The sequence below is a fragment of the Calliopsis andreniformis genome, chromosome 7, assembly GCF_051401765.1.
Source record: "Calliopsis andreniformis isolate RMS-2024a chromosome 7, iyCalAndr_principal, whole genome shotgun sequence".
Lineage (NCBI taxonomy): Eukaryota > Metazoa > Arthropoda > Insecta > Hymenoptera > Andrenidae > Calliopsis > Calliopsis andreniformis.
Window position 1 is genome coordinate 8,036,362 of NC_135068.1, and position 18,584 is coordinate 8,054,945.

The 18,584-nt window shown below is 47.0% G+C and overlaps 1 protein-coding gene across 1 annotated transcript; it reads left to right on the plus strand.

Annotated features, from left to right (window-relative positions):
• The first annotated feature begins 265 nt into the window (after positions 1–265).
• On the plus strand, positions 266–3,597 carry LOC143181394 (uncharacterized). The gene is made up of 6 exons (XM_076381775.1): positions 266–289; positions 355–503; positions 549–642; positions 1,959–2,052; positions 2,134–2,367; positions 3,371–3,597. The coding sequence occupies exons 1-6, from the start codon at positions 266–268 to the stop codon at positions 3,595–3,597; spliced, it is 822 nt and encodes a 273-aa protein (XP_076237890.1).
• The last annotated feature ends 14,987 nt before the right edge of the window (positions 3,598–18,584 follow it).

Sequence of the window (18,584 nt, forward strand, 5' to 3'; positions counted from 1 at the left end):
TATCCGATCTCCAGGGGAAAAAAAGCTGTCGATCAGGACGTATAAAGTAAAGGCCACTCGAGTGAACCAGCTCTCTGGGGGTTAAGATTCCAAATAAATCCTGGCTCAAACGGGGTAAGCGGATTATTCTTCCCCAGTGTCGTCTTCGTCCAGCCAGGCTTCCTCGAGAGGAAGGAAGCCGTTCAGCGACGTCTTCTGAAGAGCCAAGAAGCCACCTTGGGCGGGATTCGTCGTTAACTTTCGATGGTCATTCGACTGGCTCCTGATGAGTGGTCGGAGCAGAAAAAAGGCTTGAGAATTTCATTGTGCTCTCAGAGGAGAGCACTGATTATGGCGACTACCAACGTCTTCTAGCAATCCATCAATTCCAGCTCCCACCTGACGAAAATCGCCACTGCAGCAGGCACTGTACTCATCGTGAAAGGTCGTAAAACGAAGAGGGGGGTCTGTTTGACCATGTCTGAGCGAAATTCATCGCCTGAAGTACGTGTGTGTGGAACGACGTAACTGGCAGATTCACTCGCGTTTATGAGCGGACCTGTATGCAGAACGCACCGGTATAAAAGCTTGGAAAAGACGCTGGAAAGTCGCAGTTCTTGCTTGGCCGTCTTAAATACCGTAATGGGAAAGACCACAATCAAGGTAGAGTGTCTCGCGGGTAAAAATCAGCGGACAGGGCGTAAAGCAAAGAGGGAGGACAGGGAACGCGGAATCGAGTAGAAAGGGACAGGGACAAAGAGAAAGTGCTCGTTAAGGAACGGTTTACCTTTTTCTCGAAAATGGGTGGAAGGAAGGATAGGGCGGTGTGGAGGAACCAGAGGATCGCGAATGCAGGCAGAAAAAGGGTGTAATTGATAGTAATTTACAAAAATATTAGCGCGAGAAGATGAGTGCACGTTCATCGTGTCTTTGTCTGTTGGACTTGTTAAGCAGCCTGGTGTACGGATCAACTTTTTTATTCGTCAACACCACGTTTTTCAATCTGCACTGCACAATATCAAATTCCAGTCTCCTCTTTTTACTCTACCCTATAGATTGCTGTTTTCAAATGACTCCTCATGCAATGTTAAGCGGAACGCGCGAATGGAAACGGACAGAATTGAATTTCAATCCACCCCGTAACGCGAAACTTTTATTGGCTAGTATAATCAACGAGCACAGGTTTTCGAAACGGAAATTGACGCCTGTACCCCCTCCAACCCAGTAATTAAAACCGGGACATCTGAGACTGGCGTTCAGTTTCTCCTTTCTCCTAGTTTCCTCGGGATTCAATTTGCCCATGTACACGTGCACCATATATTCCATTTACTTTCATTGCAGACTGATCCACAGTCATGCAATAGCAATTAGAGAAACGCCTTGATCATTTTCAATGAAATCAAGCTCTCTGAAACTGAATGGCCGATGCTTCGAAATTCGTTGATTGAAATCTGTTCTATAATTGCTAATTTCGTCGGTACTGGTATCTCATGAGCGTTTCATTGCTGCTAATTAGAGTAATAGGTAGAGTAAATCGGGTAAACAAGAATATCCGTGCTTTCAACTTGATTAGACATGTACAGAATTGTCTTCTCGTGTTCATAATTAGAGTCCTGCAAGTGGGATAGAGACATTTAATTTTTTCCTGTTGTCGACCGTGTAGAACATGTAAGTTGATACGTTGACAAGCTGACTGATTCAAACGTTACCAATCCTCCAACAGCAGTATAAAAACGGTCCTACCCCGTCATCGGATCTCTATAAATCCTCAGTCACTTTCCCTTCCGGTAATTATTCACCTTCACCCATCACACGAGCCATCGATCGTTCAGAGCCAGTCGATTCTTCCCACGAAGTCGGTCTGTTGAACGTCACCTGGTGCCGATAACTGAACAGATCCCTCAAAGCCGGCTGTTGCCCCAGTGGGGTGCCCCTGTCAAGCTACAAGAGTACCCTGAAGGTGCTGTTTTGTGCCGCAGGTCGGCGTCGTCTTGACCATCGCGTTGGCCCTGGGCCATCAATCACGCGCTGGCCTGGTGCCCCTTGAAGGGGACACTCTGAACGAACAACACGGCTTGCTGGAGGACACGTTCCATGGGCAAGGTGGCTCACTGAACACGTTCCAGGGACATGGCTCCCTGGAGGGAACCTTCCAGGCGCAGCATCAGGCCTCTGTAGCCACCTCGTACGTACAATTTCACGGACCAGTTGAGGGGCCCGAGTTCGAGGTGAAAGTGCCGCGGTCGCTGCACCACGACGATGGTAACCATTTGCCAGAGCAGCGAGAGCACGCGGTCGACTACGTGGCGCATCCCAAGTATGAGTTCTCGTACGGCGTGGAGGACCATCACACGGGTGATTTCCACGAGCAGAGAGAAACAAGGGACGGTGAGTGGGCAGAGCTAACCTCTTTCGTCGCGGTGTCGATGTGACACTGCGGAGGAGCTTCCCTGGTCCTCTGAGAGCGGGCTGCTTTTACGAATTTCGCTGTGCGAACTCGCGTCAGAATCCCGGGGCAGGTGAAACTCGCCTGGGCGAGCACTGTGAATATCCAACGGGAGATAGAACCGCGGGGCAAACAGTGTAGGAGATTTTAATATTCGGACTGTGTAGACTTTTATGGTCTAGCGTGTTTTCAATGCTGAGCGGGGAATGAGAAGATCGAAGTAATTGACCTTGTCTTGGATGTTTTAGCAAACTGGTTTAATTAAACCTTGAGCCATTAGCTTTGCTACTCCAGCCATCATGCAATTCTAAATATCTAGATACGAGGACCCACTCGTCATAAATAACGACACGATTTTTGAAAACAACTGCATCTCTCCTACTAATATAATCATGAGCACTTTTGCAGCAGGGTGTAGTAGGAATTCCTTCCTTAGGTATAGTGGAGGAAATCGTGAGGTGGGGGAAGAAATAAATGGTGTTGCTAAGGCAGAGATGCCAGGCGAGCAGAACTTTCTGACGTCACTAGGATCGTGGATAGGGGAATAGGAGTAGGCGTGGGGGAATGACAGCGTCGTACCTCTGCGTGTGTGATATAGGGACCCCTCACGTGACCCAGTGGTATCATCCCCACCACTTCTACTACTATTCCTATTCCCCTACATTATTAGTGACGTCAGAAAGCTTTGCTCGACTAGTATCTTTGTACAATGGTCTTACTCGAGTCTAGGGCCTAAGTCTCTATCAATAGGACACCCGTTATTTCTTCTTCGACTTTTCAATTTCCCTCACTGTTTGTAAAATGCAGACAGCAACCCTGTTTCTGCTGTGACAGCGGCCACCCATGAGGAATTCCTCAGATATTTAATCCTGTCTTGAGTAATTATGAAGTAGGAAATAGCATCTGTCGGGTCCCATTCATATGTGAATTGTTATTTGCTTGCAGGAACAAGTGTGACCGGTCAGTACAGCGTGAGGGAGCCAGGTGGCAGTGTGAGGGTGGTCAAATACCGCGCAGACAAGGATGGATTTCACGCTGTGGTGCACACTTCCGGCGAGCATGACCACCCCAGCGTCTACGGCGGTCAAGTTCACGACCAAGTTCACATTCAGCAGGCCACGGCTCACCAGGGGCAAGAAGTTGGGGACTACGCCAACAATCCTGGATACTAACGCCTCTAACTGTTCCAAGCTACCTTCTCTGTACCTGGACGCAAGCTTCCGAGCTTCCTGTCGGCCGTGAGTTCACGCGTGACAAATACCAAAGGCTTGCCGCGGCACTAGTGTTCCACTGGACATGTGCGTTGTAAATATAGGTGACTCTTATGAATAAAATACCATACTCGACTGATTGTATGTTCCCTGTCACCAAGGGCCCCGATGACACTGATCCCCGCGCAGCTGTTAATTTCGAGTCCTCTGTGTTTACACTGGCCACACGCAACGCTGTCGTGTACCGCGATTCCACAGCGAGATTTTCCCAGGATCTGGTCAGCGATGGGTGGATAAAGCCGAGCGTGGTAATTGTTAGCGATCGCGCGGAAAGGAGGTCGACCACCGACGGAACGGCAGCCTGGCACAGTAGCATGCGTCGTTAAGGCGCGACTCGTCTCTGATCAATTCGATAGTGACGGAGGGCGTCGTTATCGCGCGCGGATAGAGACAAAAGGCGGAAAGAAGGGTAACGGGACGCGGGGCTGGCCGAGGCAAAAGCGAACGAGGCAGGGGGGGATGAAAAGGGAAGGGCTCGCCGCGCTAACAATGCCTCGAATGCATGCCGATAGAAGGTAAAAAGGGAGAAAAACGGAGGCGGGAGGAAGAGGGTGGGGGTCTGGTAAGAGGACGGGCTCGCGTCCACGTTACGTCATTAAATCAGTAACGATCGGATTAGGCTCAATCGTCGCGCCGAATTGATTGCTCTCAGCGATTCGCGAGTGTTTTGAAAGCGCGCGAGAAGTGGGTCGAAGGAGATGGTAAACAAAGGTGATTTGCTGCTTTGAAAATTGCATTAAATTTGAAATACTTCTTGATTCCTCCTTGATATTCCATATATTATACCCAAGGTCTCTCGAGTCTTATTTTTTTACTGTTTACGCCCTCCTTTCTTCTCTGCTCGAGGGTTCCTCAACCTATCTTGGCTTGTGGCTCTTTTCTGAACATCAATCATCTCTATGGTCACTTTCCTTCTTCCTTTTTTCTTATCCCTATCTCTTTGTTCTTCACGTGGCCCCGAATATTCGGTGTCAGGACTCCTAGGAGGCCATAGAATCCCCGTTGTGGAACGCTGCTCATTACGTCATCAATTAAAATTTGTAAACTTCTCATTTTCTATTTCGATAAATTGGCTCGCGGGCATAATGACGGAACGGTTGAACGTTATTACGCTGTGAAGGAAGCTACAGGGCCCGGAACAGTAAAAAGTTGAGACCCGGTCAGGCAAAAGTTTCGATTATGAAATTAAACTAACTTCGCAAACTTTCAGGGAAGATCAACGGAACCGAGAGTTCTCCCTCTATGGCTTTCGTTCGCAGAACAGGCAGCTTAGGTTCTCCCCTGAAATAGCAGCAGATTATTTTCGAATGCACCTCGACCACAGTTTCAACGAATTTCGAGTCAAAACACCAAACAGAGGTCGATCGTCCCGATCGCAATACACACCAAAATCGATGAATGACTGAATTTTTTAAGGTTAGGTTAACCACGAACAGCCGTATCCCCATGGAGGCCATTATCTCGTGGTCATTGTTCTCAATAAAATTTGCGAGTCTGTTAATCGATAATCTCGTTCATATTTACCGAGCCCCAATTAGCCTGGACTGCGTGGCTCGTTGCGCGTGGAACTCGCACAAAAACGGGCTTGCGAGAAAACAATATGGCCTCATCTTAAATTTACGCAGGCGGGAGGGGGCCAGCGGCGTCCATCCGACGTTCGTTGCAACAGCAATGTGTGTCAATAACTAACGTAAATGTTCACCAAAGCAAAACACGCACGGTATTTCCATGATAAATTCGTTGATCGTTGTTTAATCGAAATGTAGGTTAGCGGTCCGTTGGATTCACGCTGTTCGTCGTAATAACATTATGGAACACATTTTTCGTAACCGTCGATCAAAATCCCATGCTTGGGCGTGGCGTCAGTAATCGGGGGAAGAGAAAAAGACCATACAATCGAGGGCCTATGATTCTGCGGCACAGAAATAATTAATAAGAGGGGCCAGATCTCGTTGCGAATAATGATCACTCTCGACGGGCAACGGTACCCATCCCTTCGGCACGAACGAGTACGTATGCACGTGCCTCTAGAGCTCGTTACAATTACGCGCTTTCGGAGGATTTCGTTCGCGCATATTGAATGAGAGATACGTGTAGTGTCATCGAGTAATGAAGTTCTGATGAATGTTTGGCTTCGCGAAGCAACCAATTATCGTTCGCCCTATTTATGCTCGGACGCCGTAGTCGGGGATAACCTGTGCAGGTTGAGCTGAAAGCTGAGCACGTGAATGGTTCCTTGTGAAAGGGAACCGGGTCAATGTGGTCGGTGAAAGAAAGGCTGTTAATGTAATTTCCTGCCTTCAAATTGTCCGTGTGTTGGCCTTTATGGAATTCTTGCCTTTATCATTCATGTTGCGGGGGAGGATATTAGCTATGAAATGAGATTTAATAATTCACTTCCTATGAACGTCCATACGCGCCACCTTTTAAAGTCTCCGATTCTGTTTAAAATAATCCAACTATTTCGACAGCTGCACGTACAAGATGGCACATACTCGATAACTGTAATTTCCAAACCACAAATCTTCTTAAGGGAAGCTTCCAAATAATTCTCAAATCCCTTCTGAAGAAGTCTACCAGTTCCAACGTTACCAATTTAATTCCAAACATTCGACCGATCCGTAAGATAGAGGCTGGAGTGTCAGAGGTCAACGTGCAGTGGTTCATCTGAAGCCGACGATTCGATTGCCGCATCCCTGGCGAAGCGGAACGAGCCTAGGTACTATTTCGGCACTGTAATCATAATGAATCAGCCTGCAAATGGACAGCGCGGCGGCTACGCGAGCGGATAATCAATAGGTTAGCGATTGGACGCATGGAGAGGCCGACCTGGCGTATTTCAATCGACAGGGACACTAGGACGCCATGGGCTGCATTTGCCCCCTCAATCTGCGAATAACTTGGTGTGGTCGAAAGAGCTCGTAACTGGACCACGTTTCGTTAACATCCGCGCGGGAAAAACCTTCCACTCGTCGGCTAACATAGAATTTCGTTTCCCCCAATACGCCGACGTCTCTGCCCACCATTAACGCCAATTATTTTCGGTGCACACGGTTTCGGGTTCGTTTGCGCGGCAGCCAATGACGGACAAATTAAACGCTCGCAACGCGATTGTTTCCGTGGCAGCGGCCCGCAGAAATAACGCGTTAATTCCACTGTTATCGCGCCACCAGTTACATTCGATCCCGCAGTTTGCTCGAAAGTACGCGTCACCTTTGTTTGCGGGGCCGATATTAAATCGGGGACCTGGCGATCCGTGTTTGCCGGCGGTACTTGGCAAAAACGCTTTCTAAACCGGGAAAGTGTAATTTACAATCGGTAGTTTGCTCTGCCCGCAGAGGGAAGTTTAAAATGTAAACGGCGGGAACGATAGTGCAATTCGTTAGGAGGAAATGTATTTCACGGGCCGTATCGCGCGAGGCGAGGGGAGCTCGTGAATAAATCATTCGCGTTATCAGTGCGATATACAGAGCCCATTATGATATTAGCTTCGTCTATTTTCTTTCGCGGGATATAACCATGTTCCCGCGAACGAAATGGGGTCTGAAACGGGCCCCTCTGGCCACTAACTTGTCATCCTTTTCGCTGTCGAGTATTGAAGCACAATGAGTAACCGAGTCAGAGTCCCAACCAAAGGGAAAGTCAAAGCAGATGCAAGAAAGCGAGTGCAGGATTTCTTTGCGTCAGAAGAAAAGTAATGAAAGTTGACCGGGAGTCGCGTGGCGCTGTTGTAAAGAACTCATGGAGACTGATTGTGACTTTCTCTCGTGACAGAGAGGACGGAATGACGATGGATTACGGACGTCACTTGCTGAAGACCCTTTTTCCCCGCCCAACCCATGAGCAGCTAGCGTCGTCAATCTTCCCAGCCTGGCCTACTAAACCCCCTTGTAATAGGGGTAGCATGGGATCCCTGGTCTCGACGCAGCAGCGTTTGATTACGAAATTCTAATTAAATAATTCGACCTTTGACAGAAGCACACTCTGTTGCTTACTCGTATTAAATGAAAGACAAAGGGGACAGAATAACAAAGTTGGAGCTTCCTTCCTGAGAATCTGGAGCGCTGGCTGACCCTACACGAGCCTCTGAAAGGTCATAACACTTGTACAGTGGATGTCACAGGGTGTCCAGCGTTTGTAGGGCGCTGAGCTTTTTGAAGCAAAGCAGTTGCACGCTTGCTGACCGTGTTTTGCTGAGTGCTGGACAGCGTGGATTGATCGATATCATAGATCCTCATGAAGGAGAAGCAGGGGGGGAGGAGAGGCAATGCATTCAGCAGGTCTTGCAGCCAAATATGTAATTCCACGAACGTATATGCACCGGTAGCGAACAGCGAAGCTGACTTTGGAGCGTCCATGGAATTTATTTATGAAAAATGTATAAACCCAGCAAGAAGCGACCGGGTGCCGATGCAATAATACGCGGTACACCTTCCGGTTGGGAGAAACGAACGATGGAAGGGGTTGGAGCGAGGGGGGAGAGCGGTCCGAGGGAAACGGCGCGAAGGGGAGGCAGAGAGGGGAAAAAAGGATCACGGTATGACCTACATTTGGCCTACGGGTCGCAGGGTACAGCTATTGATTCAGTGTACGCTCTTAAACACAGCCTCCGTTTCATTTCGTTCCGACTCTTCTACCATTTCGCAATTACCCTCTGCCTCGCCATGCTCCTCATCGATGCTCCCATTCATCGGGTTTATTTATCAAGTGGCCTCTGTAACACCCTGTCGCGTCTTCGCTGACCTCCGCTGCCATTCGCTTCGCGTTTAATCCCCTTCCAAAGGACGCTGGAAATAAGCTTCGCTGCTCCGCGAAATCTAAATGCTTTTGAGCCACTCGGTAGCTGCAGTTTTCTATAGTTTTCTGCAGTTCCTGGGACCTCCATCGCTCGCCATTAATTCTTTGTCCACGTTGTCTGGCAGAGCACACTTTGCGCGACGCTCGCGAGGGCGCAGATTAAATCATGGAAAATGTTGCCGCCCGGCGAACGCATAATGCGCTCTGAACTTTTATCAATACACAGCCCGACCAGCGGACATTGTTTACCAGCTGTTTGTCAGGAGACAAAGCGCGTAAATTAAAAGCCTTAATCGACCCCTTGCAGGCTTCTCGCTTGGAATAACGAAAAAGTATGTCTCTGCCGCCACCCACCTGGTCACATTGTTTCTGACTGCTCCGCGATAAGGTCGACGTGGATTGAGAACAGAGTTGCTGCATGAATTCCCTCCCAGGGTGTAGTGGGGGAAACTGGGAGCTGGGGAAGAAATAACAGGTGTCCTATTGGTGCAGGTCTAGGTCTTAGATCCGAGCAAGATTATAGCAACACAATGCAATAAAACGGCCCTTATTTTTTCCTTCACCTTTCAATATCACCCACTATTCTCAAGGGGGGGATTCGTGCGGCAACCCTGGTTGGGAATTCAAGCAACAGCAACGATCGTAGTGTCAGACGATTCGAAGTGGATTATCGTCCTGAAAAAGAAACTCTGAAGACATCGAACGCGCGAGGACCATCTCAAGCAGGGGAGCATGTATGTATGCTATCGGATCCTGCATGCAAAGTGACTGCGATTGAGTCCCATTGTGAGCACGCTGTCGTCAGGCGACTGTGGTTTGAGTTCTTTGAACGAGAGAGAGGCAGTCAGGCCGACCTGGGATCGAATATTTTTAAAGGGGTATTCTCCTTCGGACTTGATACTTTAATATTGAGTAGACAATCACGTTTAATTGGTTAATTTCAATTTAACCTCCCATCAGAGTAGAGGTTCCTAACTTCGTACAGTGTACAGACGACTTTGGTAACTTTTTAAGTGTCCTATCTTTTTAATACCTAAATATGTGTAGTGGAATATTCTTATACCACCTTGAAAAATTAAAATTACTTAAAGTAGAACACCTCTATAACCCTAATAATTAAAAGAAACCTACTTCGTTAAATTTCATAGGAAAAAAATTTTCTGTGCAACATGAGTCTTTTGATTTTCTAAAATTACGTGCATCAAGGAGTTATGTGTCTGGTCAATGCATGAAATTATCTCGCTTCCGACAAAGGGGGAAAATATTCTAATGTACACAGGCTGCTATGATTCCCTGGACTGCAGACGACGAATATGAAACGGGAGCAATCTTGGGCTTCCATTTCCTTGCTACGGTCACTGACCGATTCTTCCTGTAATTAGGACTTGTATATTCTAACCACTCGATTTTAATACCTCTAAAACCCGCTGCATCTTCTCTGTCGTCCAAGTTCACTAACTGGACAAACATCATTTTGTATAGCAGCAACGTTTAAATACCTCCCAGACGAGCGTGAGCGACCAAAAATGCCTAGAATCACTAGCGAGTCGTTTCAAGGCCGACTTCAGCAGCAGAGATACTCCTCGCGGAGTGGGGAGCTAGCGTAGACGATTCCGCGCGCTCGTGATTTCGAGCATTGCCGAGCGCCCCGGGGCATTTTGAACATCGCTGCTAAAAGGTATCTTCCTGCGACCACTCGAGGTCTCGACAGCACATTCTTTTCTCGCCAAAGGTAAGACTGGTAGGAAGCAAGAGACTAAGGCAGACAAACTCTAGCTATACAGCAGCTCATACTTTTTCCTTCATCGTCATACTACGCCCCACTCATCCGTCAAACGTCCCCACCTCTGCACGCGACAAAGTCCAAGCAGAGTCCTGCGTCAGAAGTTGACTACAAGCGTAGCTAGGGGAAGAGTAAAGCAGGAACCGAGCCACAGGCTCTCGAGTTGATATTTTTATATCGCAGATACACGAGTGAGGTAGAAACAAGTGAATACACGCAGGTTCGTCGCGTGTTAACGCACGGCACGTGCACACGAGGCTTATGGGGTATTTATACGCTCGGCGGCACGTCGGCCGAGGCGCGAATCGATGAAACAAAGAAAGCCCACGCGCCTGCTGCTGCTTTTATGCACGTGGTACCGCGTCGGGAATATTTTCACTCTGCCCTCTAATTATAGACGTAATTTTCATCCGCGTTGCTAATAATCTCGATGAACAGAAAAACCACGGAAAAGATCGTGTACTGTAAGTATTAAATCAGCCCTGTTGCAGTTTGATAAATTGTTTTTTCATTGATGTGAAATACTGTGGCATGTTACGATGTGAGATTTTTATTTACTAGGGATGTTTGGATCGGTAATAAATGAAAAACGAATATCTGTTTTGCTGCTACACAGACATACACATTAAACTCAATCTTTACAGAAAATAGACAAATATAGTTCAATATGTGCGGATTCAAATATTTCAATATTTGAAAATGTAACGATATTACAGAAACTTCGATTATACAAATATTTGAAAATGTAAACATTTTATTATAATTAAAAAAATCATTACTACAACTGGGTGTCTCAGTATTATTTTAAGAAATGTCTGAACGTCCAGTAGAGACACAGAAATTCTTTTTATGTTATATGCCACTTCTTCGAAGGAAGCAATCCTTATTATAGATTTTTTTATATTATTCAATCTTGCACGTTTTTACTGTAACTAATTTCCTCCATCTTTTCTCACACAATCTTCAAATATTAAATAAACTGCTCAGCAGCAACTCAAATATCCCAGCGTCTCTGAATTTTTTAAGTATGATCAACCTGCGGAATGGACACGATAATTGTTCAAAGTTGAAACGTAATCTCCAGCAGCAGCTGTGGCTTTCCAGGGAAGTGGGATCCTATAATTTACAAAGCGATGGTCGTCATCAAAGCGTTTACTGCCATTTTATTGGGCCCTCGGGAGCGCGGAATATCGAAATCGGAGCGCCGTAGACCCGAGAGATTTATGTCCTTGCATAATCACTCAAATTTCCTGCGTTTACAGGTTTTCACGATCCCCGCGTCGCGTCGCGCCAGAACCGCGGGCGAAATTAACGAAAAGCCAGCGTTATCAAAATCGGCACGTCGACCCTGTGACTAAAAAATAGCACGAGCATCAACTGTAATTACAGTTTAATCCACGCCCGCTTTTTTTTAATCCACAAAAAGCTGTTCCCAGTAAAATTCAGGTCACCGTTGAAAACGCGACGAAAGAAAAAAAAAATGCTGCTGCAACATTTAAACTTTTCGTTTCTAAAGCTCCTAGGCCAGCTTCCGCGAATTCAGTTCTGGCTATGTGAGTAACGACGATCGAGACAGGGTTGAGGCGAGCCGTGATAATCCTGCTGACACGCGTAAATTGTTCAGACGGAGCAGGGATCGAATCGTCTATCGATTTCTGACGTTTGAGATCGAATACTGAAATTGTCCCTTGCGCATCGGCCGTTTGGTCATCCAGCAATCAGCAAGCAGTAACGCAGATCTCTCGTCGGATTCGTAATCAGCAATAGTACAAGATTGTCTCGACGTCGGCGTCCCATCGACGCGCGCCTCCCTGCAGGCGTCTCGTCTTCGACGATAACCCGATTAATTCATTAGCGATCGACGCAGATTACATCATCGCGTAATACCCATTGTGTGTCGTCGCGTTATCGTATCCCCGCGCCAAGATAACGCCGTCTACGATCAATTTCTCGGGGAATCGACGACCACGTCACAGGGAGTCACGAAGGAACAAAGGGATCATATGCATTATTAATGCTGATGGTGGCTCTCCGCGCGATTCTACGCGTTTGTCGAATAGATCGATGTTCCAACGTGAGCTTCCGAAGTCCTGTAGGTAATTGAACCATTTATCCTCGAAGGACCACAAAGCTGATTGCTGAAATCGTATTTGTGTTGGCCGTTGCGTCACTGTACTGTTGAGGGACAAAGTAGACTTTGCGTATAGGACCGAGGAAAAGTTTCAAGCGACTGAGATTTCGCTCTTTGGACAAGCAAATTTGAGAAACTGTGAACCTATATTCTGGTGTTTGCACTGTACCTCTCTGTGTTAGGTTTCTATTGTGGTTTTCTAGTGGGGGTCAATATTGTATGAACAGATTGGACCAAAATCGATAGCCTTGTAGGGAGATGGGTGTACTGCCAGATGAGTGGCTATTACCTTTGGTCTGCCCTGTACTTAGCACTAGTTTACAGTAATAATATGCATTAAGTGTTCCTTGCCAGGAGGGTTCACTTCACATCGAAGTCCAGAAACGTACCCAGGAAAGGGCTGCCCATTTCCAGTAGCCACCACCAAGAGAAGGAACAAGGGCGAACTAGCACTTTAAGCCACAGAGTTTCAGCAGGCCAGGTAGAAGAAACATCAATTGATTACTTGGCTGTAGTTAGCAGGGATGCCAGGCGAGCAGAACTTTTTGACGTCACTATAATAGGAGTAGGAGAGGGGGTGCGCGTGGACCCAATACAATCATACGGTGTCATTCCCCTACTATTACCCCTATGGTAGTGACGTCAGAATGTTCTGCTCGCCTGGCATCCTTGATAGTAAGGGACACTGAAGGTAAAAACTTCAGATAAAAGAAGTCGACAACGAGTCTCCTTTCACATTAGGGGCCGCAACAACAAGTTTTCCAATATCAACTTAATGGCTACCTGCAATACACAATCTGTATCTCATACTCTTTAATCAATATACATACTTGAATACAATATAGTCTTGCTGTTGGATTACTCATCTCATGAGGACCCTGTATTCCAAGGTTGTCCTAGATTATCCATTCATACCTTCATCTTGGCCTCATAGTCATGGTGCATGATTCGCCTCCTGGTCGACCTTTGCCGCGTACTTTGCACCGCAGCGTTGTTCACCGTTGAAAATCGACTCCGATTCGTCACCGTTTCGACCAGCCCATTAACATAGAAACTCGATTAAGCGTGGAGTGGCAGCTGTCAAAACGACGGGCCTTCCACAAACGTGCAATGGCCCCAGCAGGACCGTCGGCCATATTTTATGGTAGCACACCATGGTAACTATTTAGAGATCGCCGTTTCGATCCTTTCCCTCCCGCGTGTACTCGAACTCGCGCCTAATTCGGGGGATCCTCTCCTCATCCTGCATAATACCGTGTCGCGCGGGCGCGTCGATGCGGGTTTAAGTTGCCAATGTACCATGACGCCGATACGACAACTCGATCGGTTCGAAATTCCTGAACCGTGGCATGCACGTAACTCGGTGTTAACTCGATACCTCGTCGAGTTACGTTCTAATAGCTGGATCACCGGTTGCCTCGTAATTTTCGCTCGACTGGTTAACTGTTTCGTGCTCATTGCGAATTGAGTTTTGGTATCTTCGCCGAGAGTTTGATTCCGAGGGAAATTCCTGCAGCGTACCGAGCTTTGAAGTTATGGTACAAAAAACGCTATTGGTTACTGAAATAGCAGCATCGATACGCTTTAGTAGACAACTGGACCGAAAGCATCAGAATAGAGCTCACGGGAAGAATTTCACTCATATTTTTAAAAAAATAGAAAACCCATCCAACAGTACAATACAACAATATTTCACTCCTGAAATTAAGTTTGGACTCCCTCTCAGCGCTGCTTTTGTCTCTTTCGAGGAGCAACGTTTCTAACCTTTGGCCCCAATTGTTTTCAATACACGGCGCAGCCAAACATCGGCGATGACGCCTTTGCAACGCTAACAATAGGAAATTCCATTTTCCAACGTTATCGACAGTGGCGTCACGGCTATCGGATGCAACACGCGGCGCAGAGGAATCCAGCGCCGTTTCGATAACGAACGAATAGAGAAATTTCGAACTCGTATATCGTCGAAATAATACGGTACGAAAGGAGATCCGGGTCCGTGGGTCGATACCACGTCCGCTGGAGAACGGAGTGTTTACGGTTATAACCTGCCGAGCGAATTTCGGTTTAATAGTCAGAGGCCACGAGCCAATGCTCTGCCATGACGTACGATCCACCGCGGCTGGCTATAAATGAGATTTGATTATTTTTCCCCGTTGTCGCGATGGCTCGTCGATCATGAAAATACCACGTCACGTTTAGTGGCGATGACGTTACAGTAATTACCTTCCATCGATGATTGGCGCTATCGAAAGAGGTTGAAGTGATATTCTCTCTTGGGATGAACGATAGTGAAGCCATCCACGTGAAAATGTAATAATTTCAAATATTAGTGACACGAGACTGTTTCATTGGCGAAACATTAAATCCGAGTCCGAGACGATAAAGACTCTAACCTGTCATGGCGGTCTTCACAGCGTCACGTGATGCTCCGACGAAGAAGCAGGAGAGGGGAGTCCCCAGAGGACTCACGAGTCCTCACTTATCAATTAGGCGGCGCTGCGTGTCATTGTAGTCTGTGTGCTGCAATAAGTAGACGACAAAACGAACACGATTGCTGGTAAAATACACACACCGCGTGATCCAAGATCAAAGACTCCGAGTTCAACTTTATTACCCTAGCCCTAACCTCTCCATAAAGAAACAAACAGTGTAATAACAAGCGCTCCTCGGAATTCTAAGACCACGTATAATTTCCTGGCGTAATCAGTTACGGCGAGCATGCAAGCATTTCCTCGTATGCAATAGAAACGATCTAGATAGTCCTAAGGAAAGGAAAGTGCTTGGAGCACGCCTCAGCTTTGACCACTGAAAACTTAATACCGTTTAGTATCAGCAGCCAGACGTAAGAGGACTTAAAAAATTCAGTCGTGTTGTAGGGGACGTCAATGATGAAGGCGATCCTCTGGCTTGTCGAAGCACAGTGATCCTGCTACTTGGAAGGCGTTGCTGCGGCCATTATTAAACCGAATAGCGGTCGTCCATCAAACGCAGCGCGGGCCACTATAATTTGCAGCTAGCTATGATATACGGGCAGGCAGGTATCAGCACGTCGTTACGCTTTCCTCCCTCGGCCCGGGGGCGACTCTTTTCCCGTCTCGGGACGAAATTTTCCTGTTCCTGGGGGTCGATTCTATAAATCTCACCCCTCGCGTGAGGTTTATATTACATAATGGAGTAACCGGATACGCTGCAACCCTTTCTGCAGAGGAACGGTGTAATAGTCGCTGATAGTCCCTGGGAACGCAATCTTCCCAGGACGATAATTCAATTAACGCAATTCCAAGGATTGTCGTCGCGGCTGTCGGCGGGGGATACGCGCGCAGCGGCGTGCCGCGAATTATGGTCCCGCTGCAGAAAGTACCGATCGATCGGCTCGTAATGGGAATTTAATGGCAGCGTGAAGTCCTGTAAATACGAGAGTAACAAGGCCCAAGCGTCCATGGGTCACCGCAGTGCCACCTGTCCCGTCTTCGCGACGACTGGGAGCGTGACCCTAATTGGCCATGCGTGTGGCAAGGTTTTTGGATCGCCAGCCGAGGAGGGGGGACAGCCTTGGGTTAGAATTATGAGCACGTGTTCGTTACGCGTACATCTCGTGCGCAGAGCGGCGCTTTGAGCTTTTCTTATTAGCTCGTTAGGGCTGTGCCCGCCTAAGAAAAGACGCGCGGGAGCAAATAGTTGAGACTCTTGGCTCGGCGTCACGGAAAGTGCCTCTCGACGAAAAGGCAATTTCACCGTGATTGTAACGGCTAACTTTGCTAATGAAAATTCCAGGGTGTAGTAAGGTATTCATAAAGACGGCTCAGTTCACCTTCGGGGAACTCCCCTTTGCTGCGCTTGTTTGTTAGCCGACCTGCAGCTATTATTCCTTGTTACGTGAATTGAACGCGATCGCGGATGTACCTGGATACTTTGTGAAATTGCCAGTTAGGACTTGGGCTAACTGCTCTTGCAATTATAGACTGATAACGTACCCTAATTTTTCTTCTTTTTGTAGCGTGCAAATATCCCCCATGAATCTTAGCTTATCGATTCATCGCAAGAGCCTGCGAAGTTCCAGGGGTAGCGAAGCGCGACGGGGTGCGAAGAGGGGAGATGGCGAGTCGTTGTTCGACCCGAAGAAGCAAGGGAACGGAGTGAAAAGAACGCAGTGGACTTAGAGGACCAGTCACCAGACCGAGCGATAAAGTTTACCCTTTGGAGGGTTGATCTCTTCGTGGACCTCTTTTTCTCAGGGTATTTATTCGACGCCACTGGGAGAGTCTCTGTAATTTTTATTTACGAGACGGCTATAAGGATGGGAAGACCGGATCGCAGGAAACGACGAGGGGATGGAATTTTACTAACGTGAAGAATGGAAGCAACTTTTTTCTGGGACGGCCAATGAGGGACATTAAATGTCGCTGGCGCGATTCAGACCCCATTGTCCAATGGTAATAAGCGAGTAAGGTTGTTATGGAATTATCATAATGGATTTCGGAATAAAATGCCTCGGAGTAAAGGAATCCGTTGATGGCCTAGATAACTCTCTTGGCTGAGGCCTGATCCAGAGACCCCTTTTCGCACTTTTAATTATAAATAAAGCTCTATTCATATTGTACCTTTTGCTACTATCAGAATATTGGGGAACATTCGTCATTGTCAAGTTGGGCAAGTTTTTAGATCGGAAATGATTTACTGTATCAATTCCACAGTTACTTCAGTTGAAGTTATTTCATTCTTGAGATATTGGTTATTCAGATGAAATATACTGTTAACTCTTTTACCTAGAATTGTAACGCATTGCAAGAGTTCAGCGACCTATGACCTGTGGAAGTTACAAAGTTATTCAGGATTTCTTAAGACCGTTCAAAGTATACCTTCGAAAGAATAATATAATGGGATATCCTTCAGTATTAATACTGTTGAATAGTTATATACTAATATTTACTATTTCCAGTTCCGCCCACCATTCAATACCAATAAAGTGCAGTGAACAATAATACTAATTGCATGACCTGGACCTCATCCCAGAACTCCGAGAGCCGTTAAGGCCCCCCATGTGCGCCCATTTAAAGCTTTACGACGTCATTATTGAACACCTGGAGAAAGCCCAAGGGTTCCCTGCCCACTCAAAAGTTTTCTCTGTTTACAATGCCAGATACTAAACAGCTGCAATAATCGTGAAAAATTCTTTAACTGGAAAATGACCAGTAAGTCACATCCACATTTTGTCAACTGAATTTCTGGAAAAACACTATCATTTTAACCAACTGAAAGTAAATAATCCCTAGTAATTTTAGAGTCCAGGTTGCATCACAGCAAGTGTCTAACTAAGGCATGTTCAAAAGTACGCTCTTCGATGCTTTGCGAGCAATGAAGTGAAAGAGTGGGGGTCGTGACCAAATCTGCCGTGTAGGGGCAGCGGATGACGTGTTTACAGAGTTTCCCCTCTCTCACTCGAACGCGTCAACCGCGCGTCCTTCTCCTTCCACTCCCATTCTCCCACAGAACGAGGACCTCTCGAGAGTATAGAAATGAGGGAATCTCTTCCCGTCCTCGCAGAGTTGTCACACGAATTCTCTTCTTAGATATAGTGGGGGAATAAATAACTGGTGTCTTATTAGTATAGATCTAGGACCTAGACCCAAGCGAGATCTTAACAGCACAATAAAATAGGCCACCTGTTGTTTCCCCCCTACCTACCAATTTGCCCCGCTACACCCAAGGAGGAAATTCATGCGGCAACCCTGCATCTCAGAAAGAATTCTTTGTATCTTGCTAGTCTGATGACGTAGTATGAGCTGAATCGCTTTCTTCAATCTACATTCCAAGCTCCCTTCACTCTTTTGCTCTGCGTTGCGACTAGGGTCGCGTGTTGCTCTGGAAGGGGGAGTGAGCATTCCGCTGCTTCATGGAGCAACTCTGTGAACATGCCTGGTCTAACCGATAACAGACATCGTTCTACCAACATGCTTCTCAGGATCCAGCAAGAAGACCTAGCAGTTTTCTGAAGCATAACACGATGCACTTCAGCGAGGGGCTGCCGTGGAGTAAACCCTTTCTCATAACGTCGGTTGTCCCGTATCCGCTGGATTTTTCACGGTGTTTGCGGTTTTCATCCGCCGTGCGTGTGATACACCGTGGAAACGATCCGTGTAATTTTCAGGCAACTTAGTGGAAAGCGCTGTCGACGAC

Excerpts from the sequence above, each read along its gene's own strand:
- LOC143181394 (XM_076381775.1), top strand. The coding sequence starts at position 266 with ATGAGTGGTCGGAGCAGAAAAAAG. Across the intron at positions 290-354 it reads GTGGTCGGAGCAGAAAAAAG|CAATCCATCAATTCCAGCTC; the intron begins GCTTGAGAATTT and ends AACGTCTTCTAG. Across the intron at positions 2,368-3,370 it reads GCAGAGAGAAACAAGGGACG|GAACAAGTGTGACCGGTCAG; the intron begins GTGAGTGGGCAG and ends ATTTGCTTGCAG.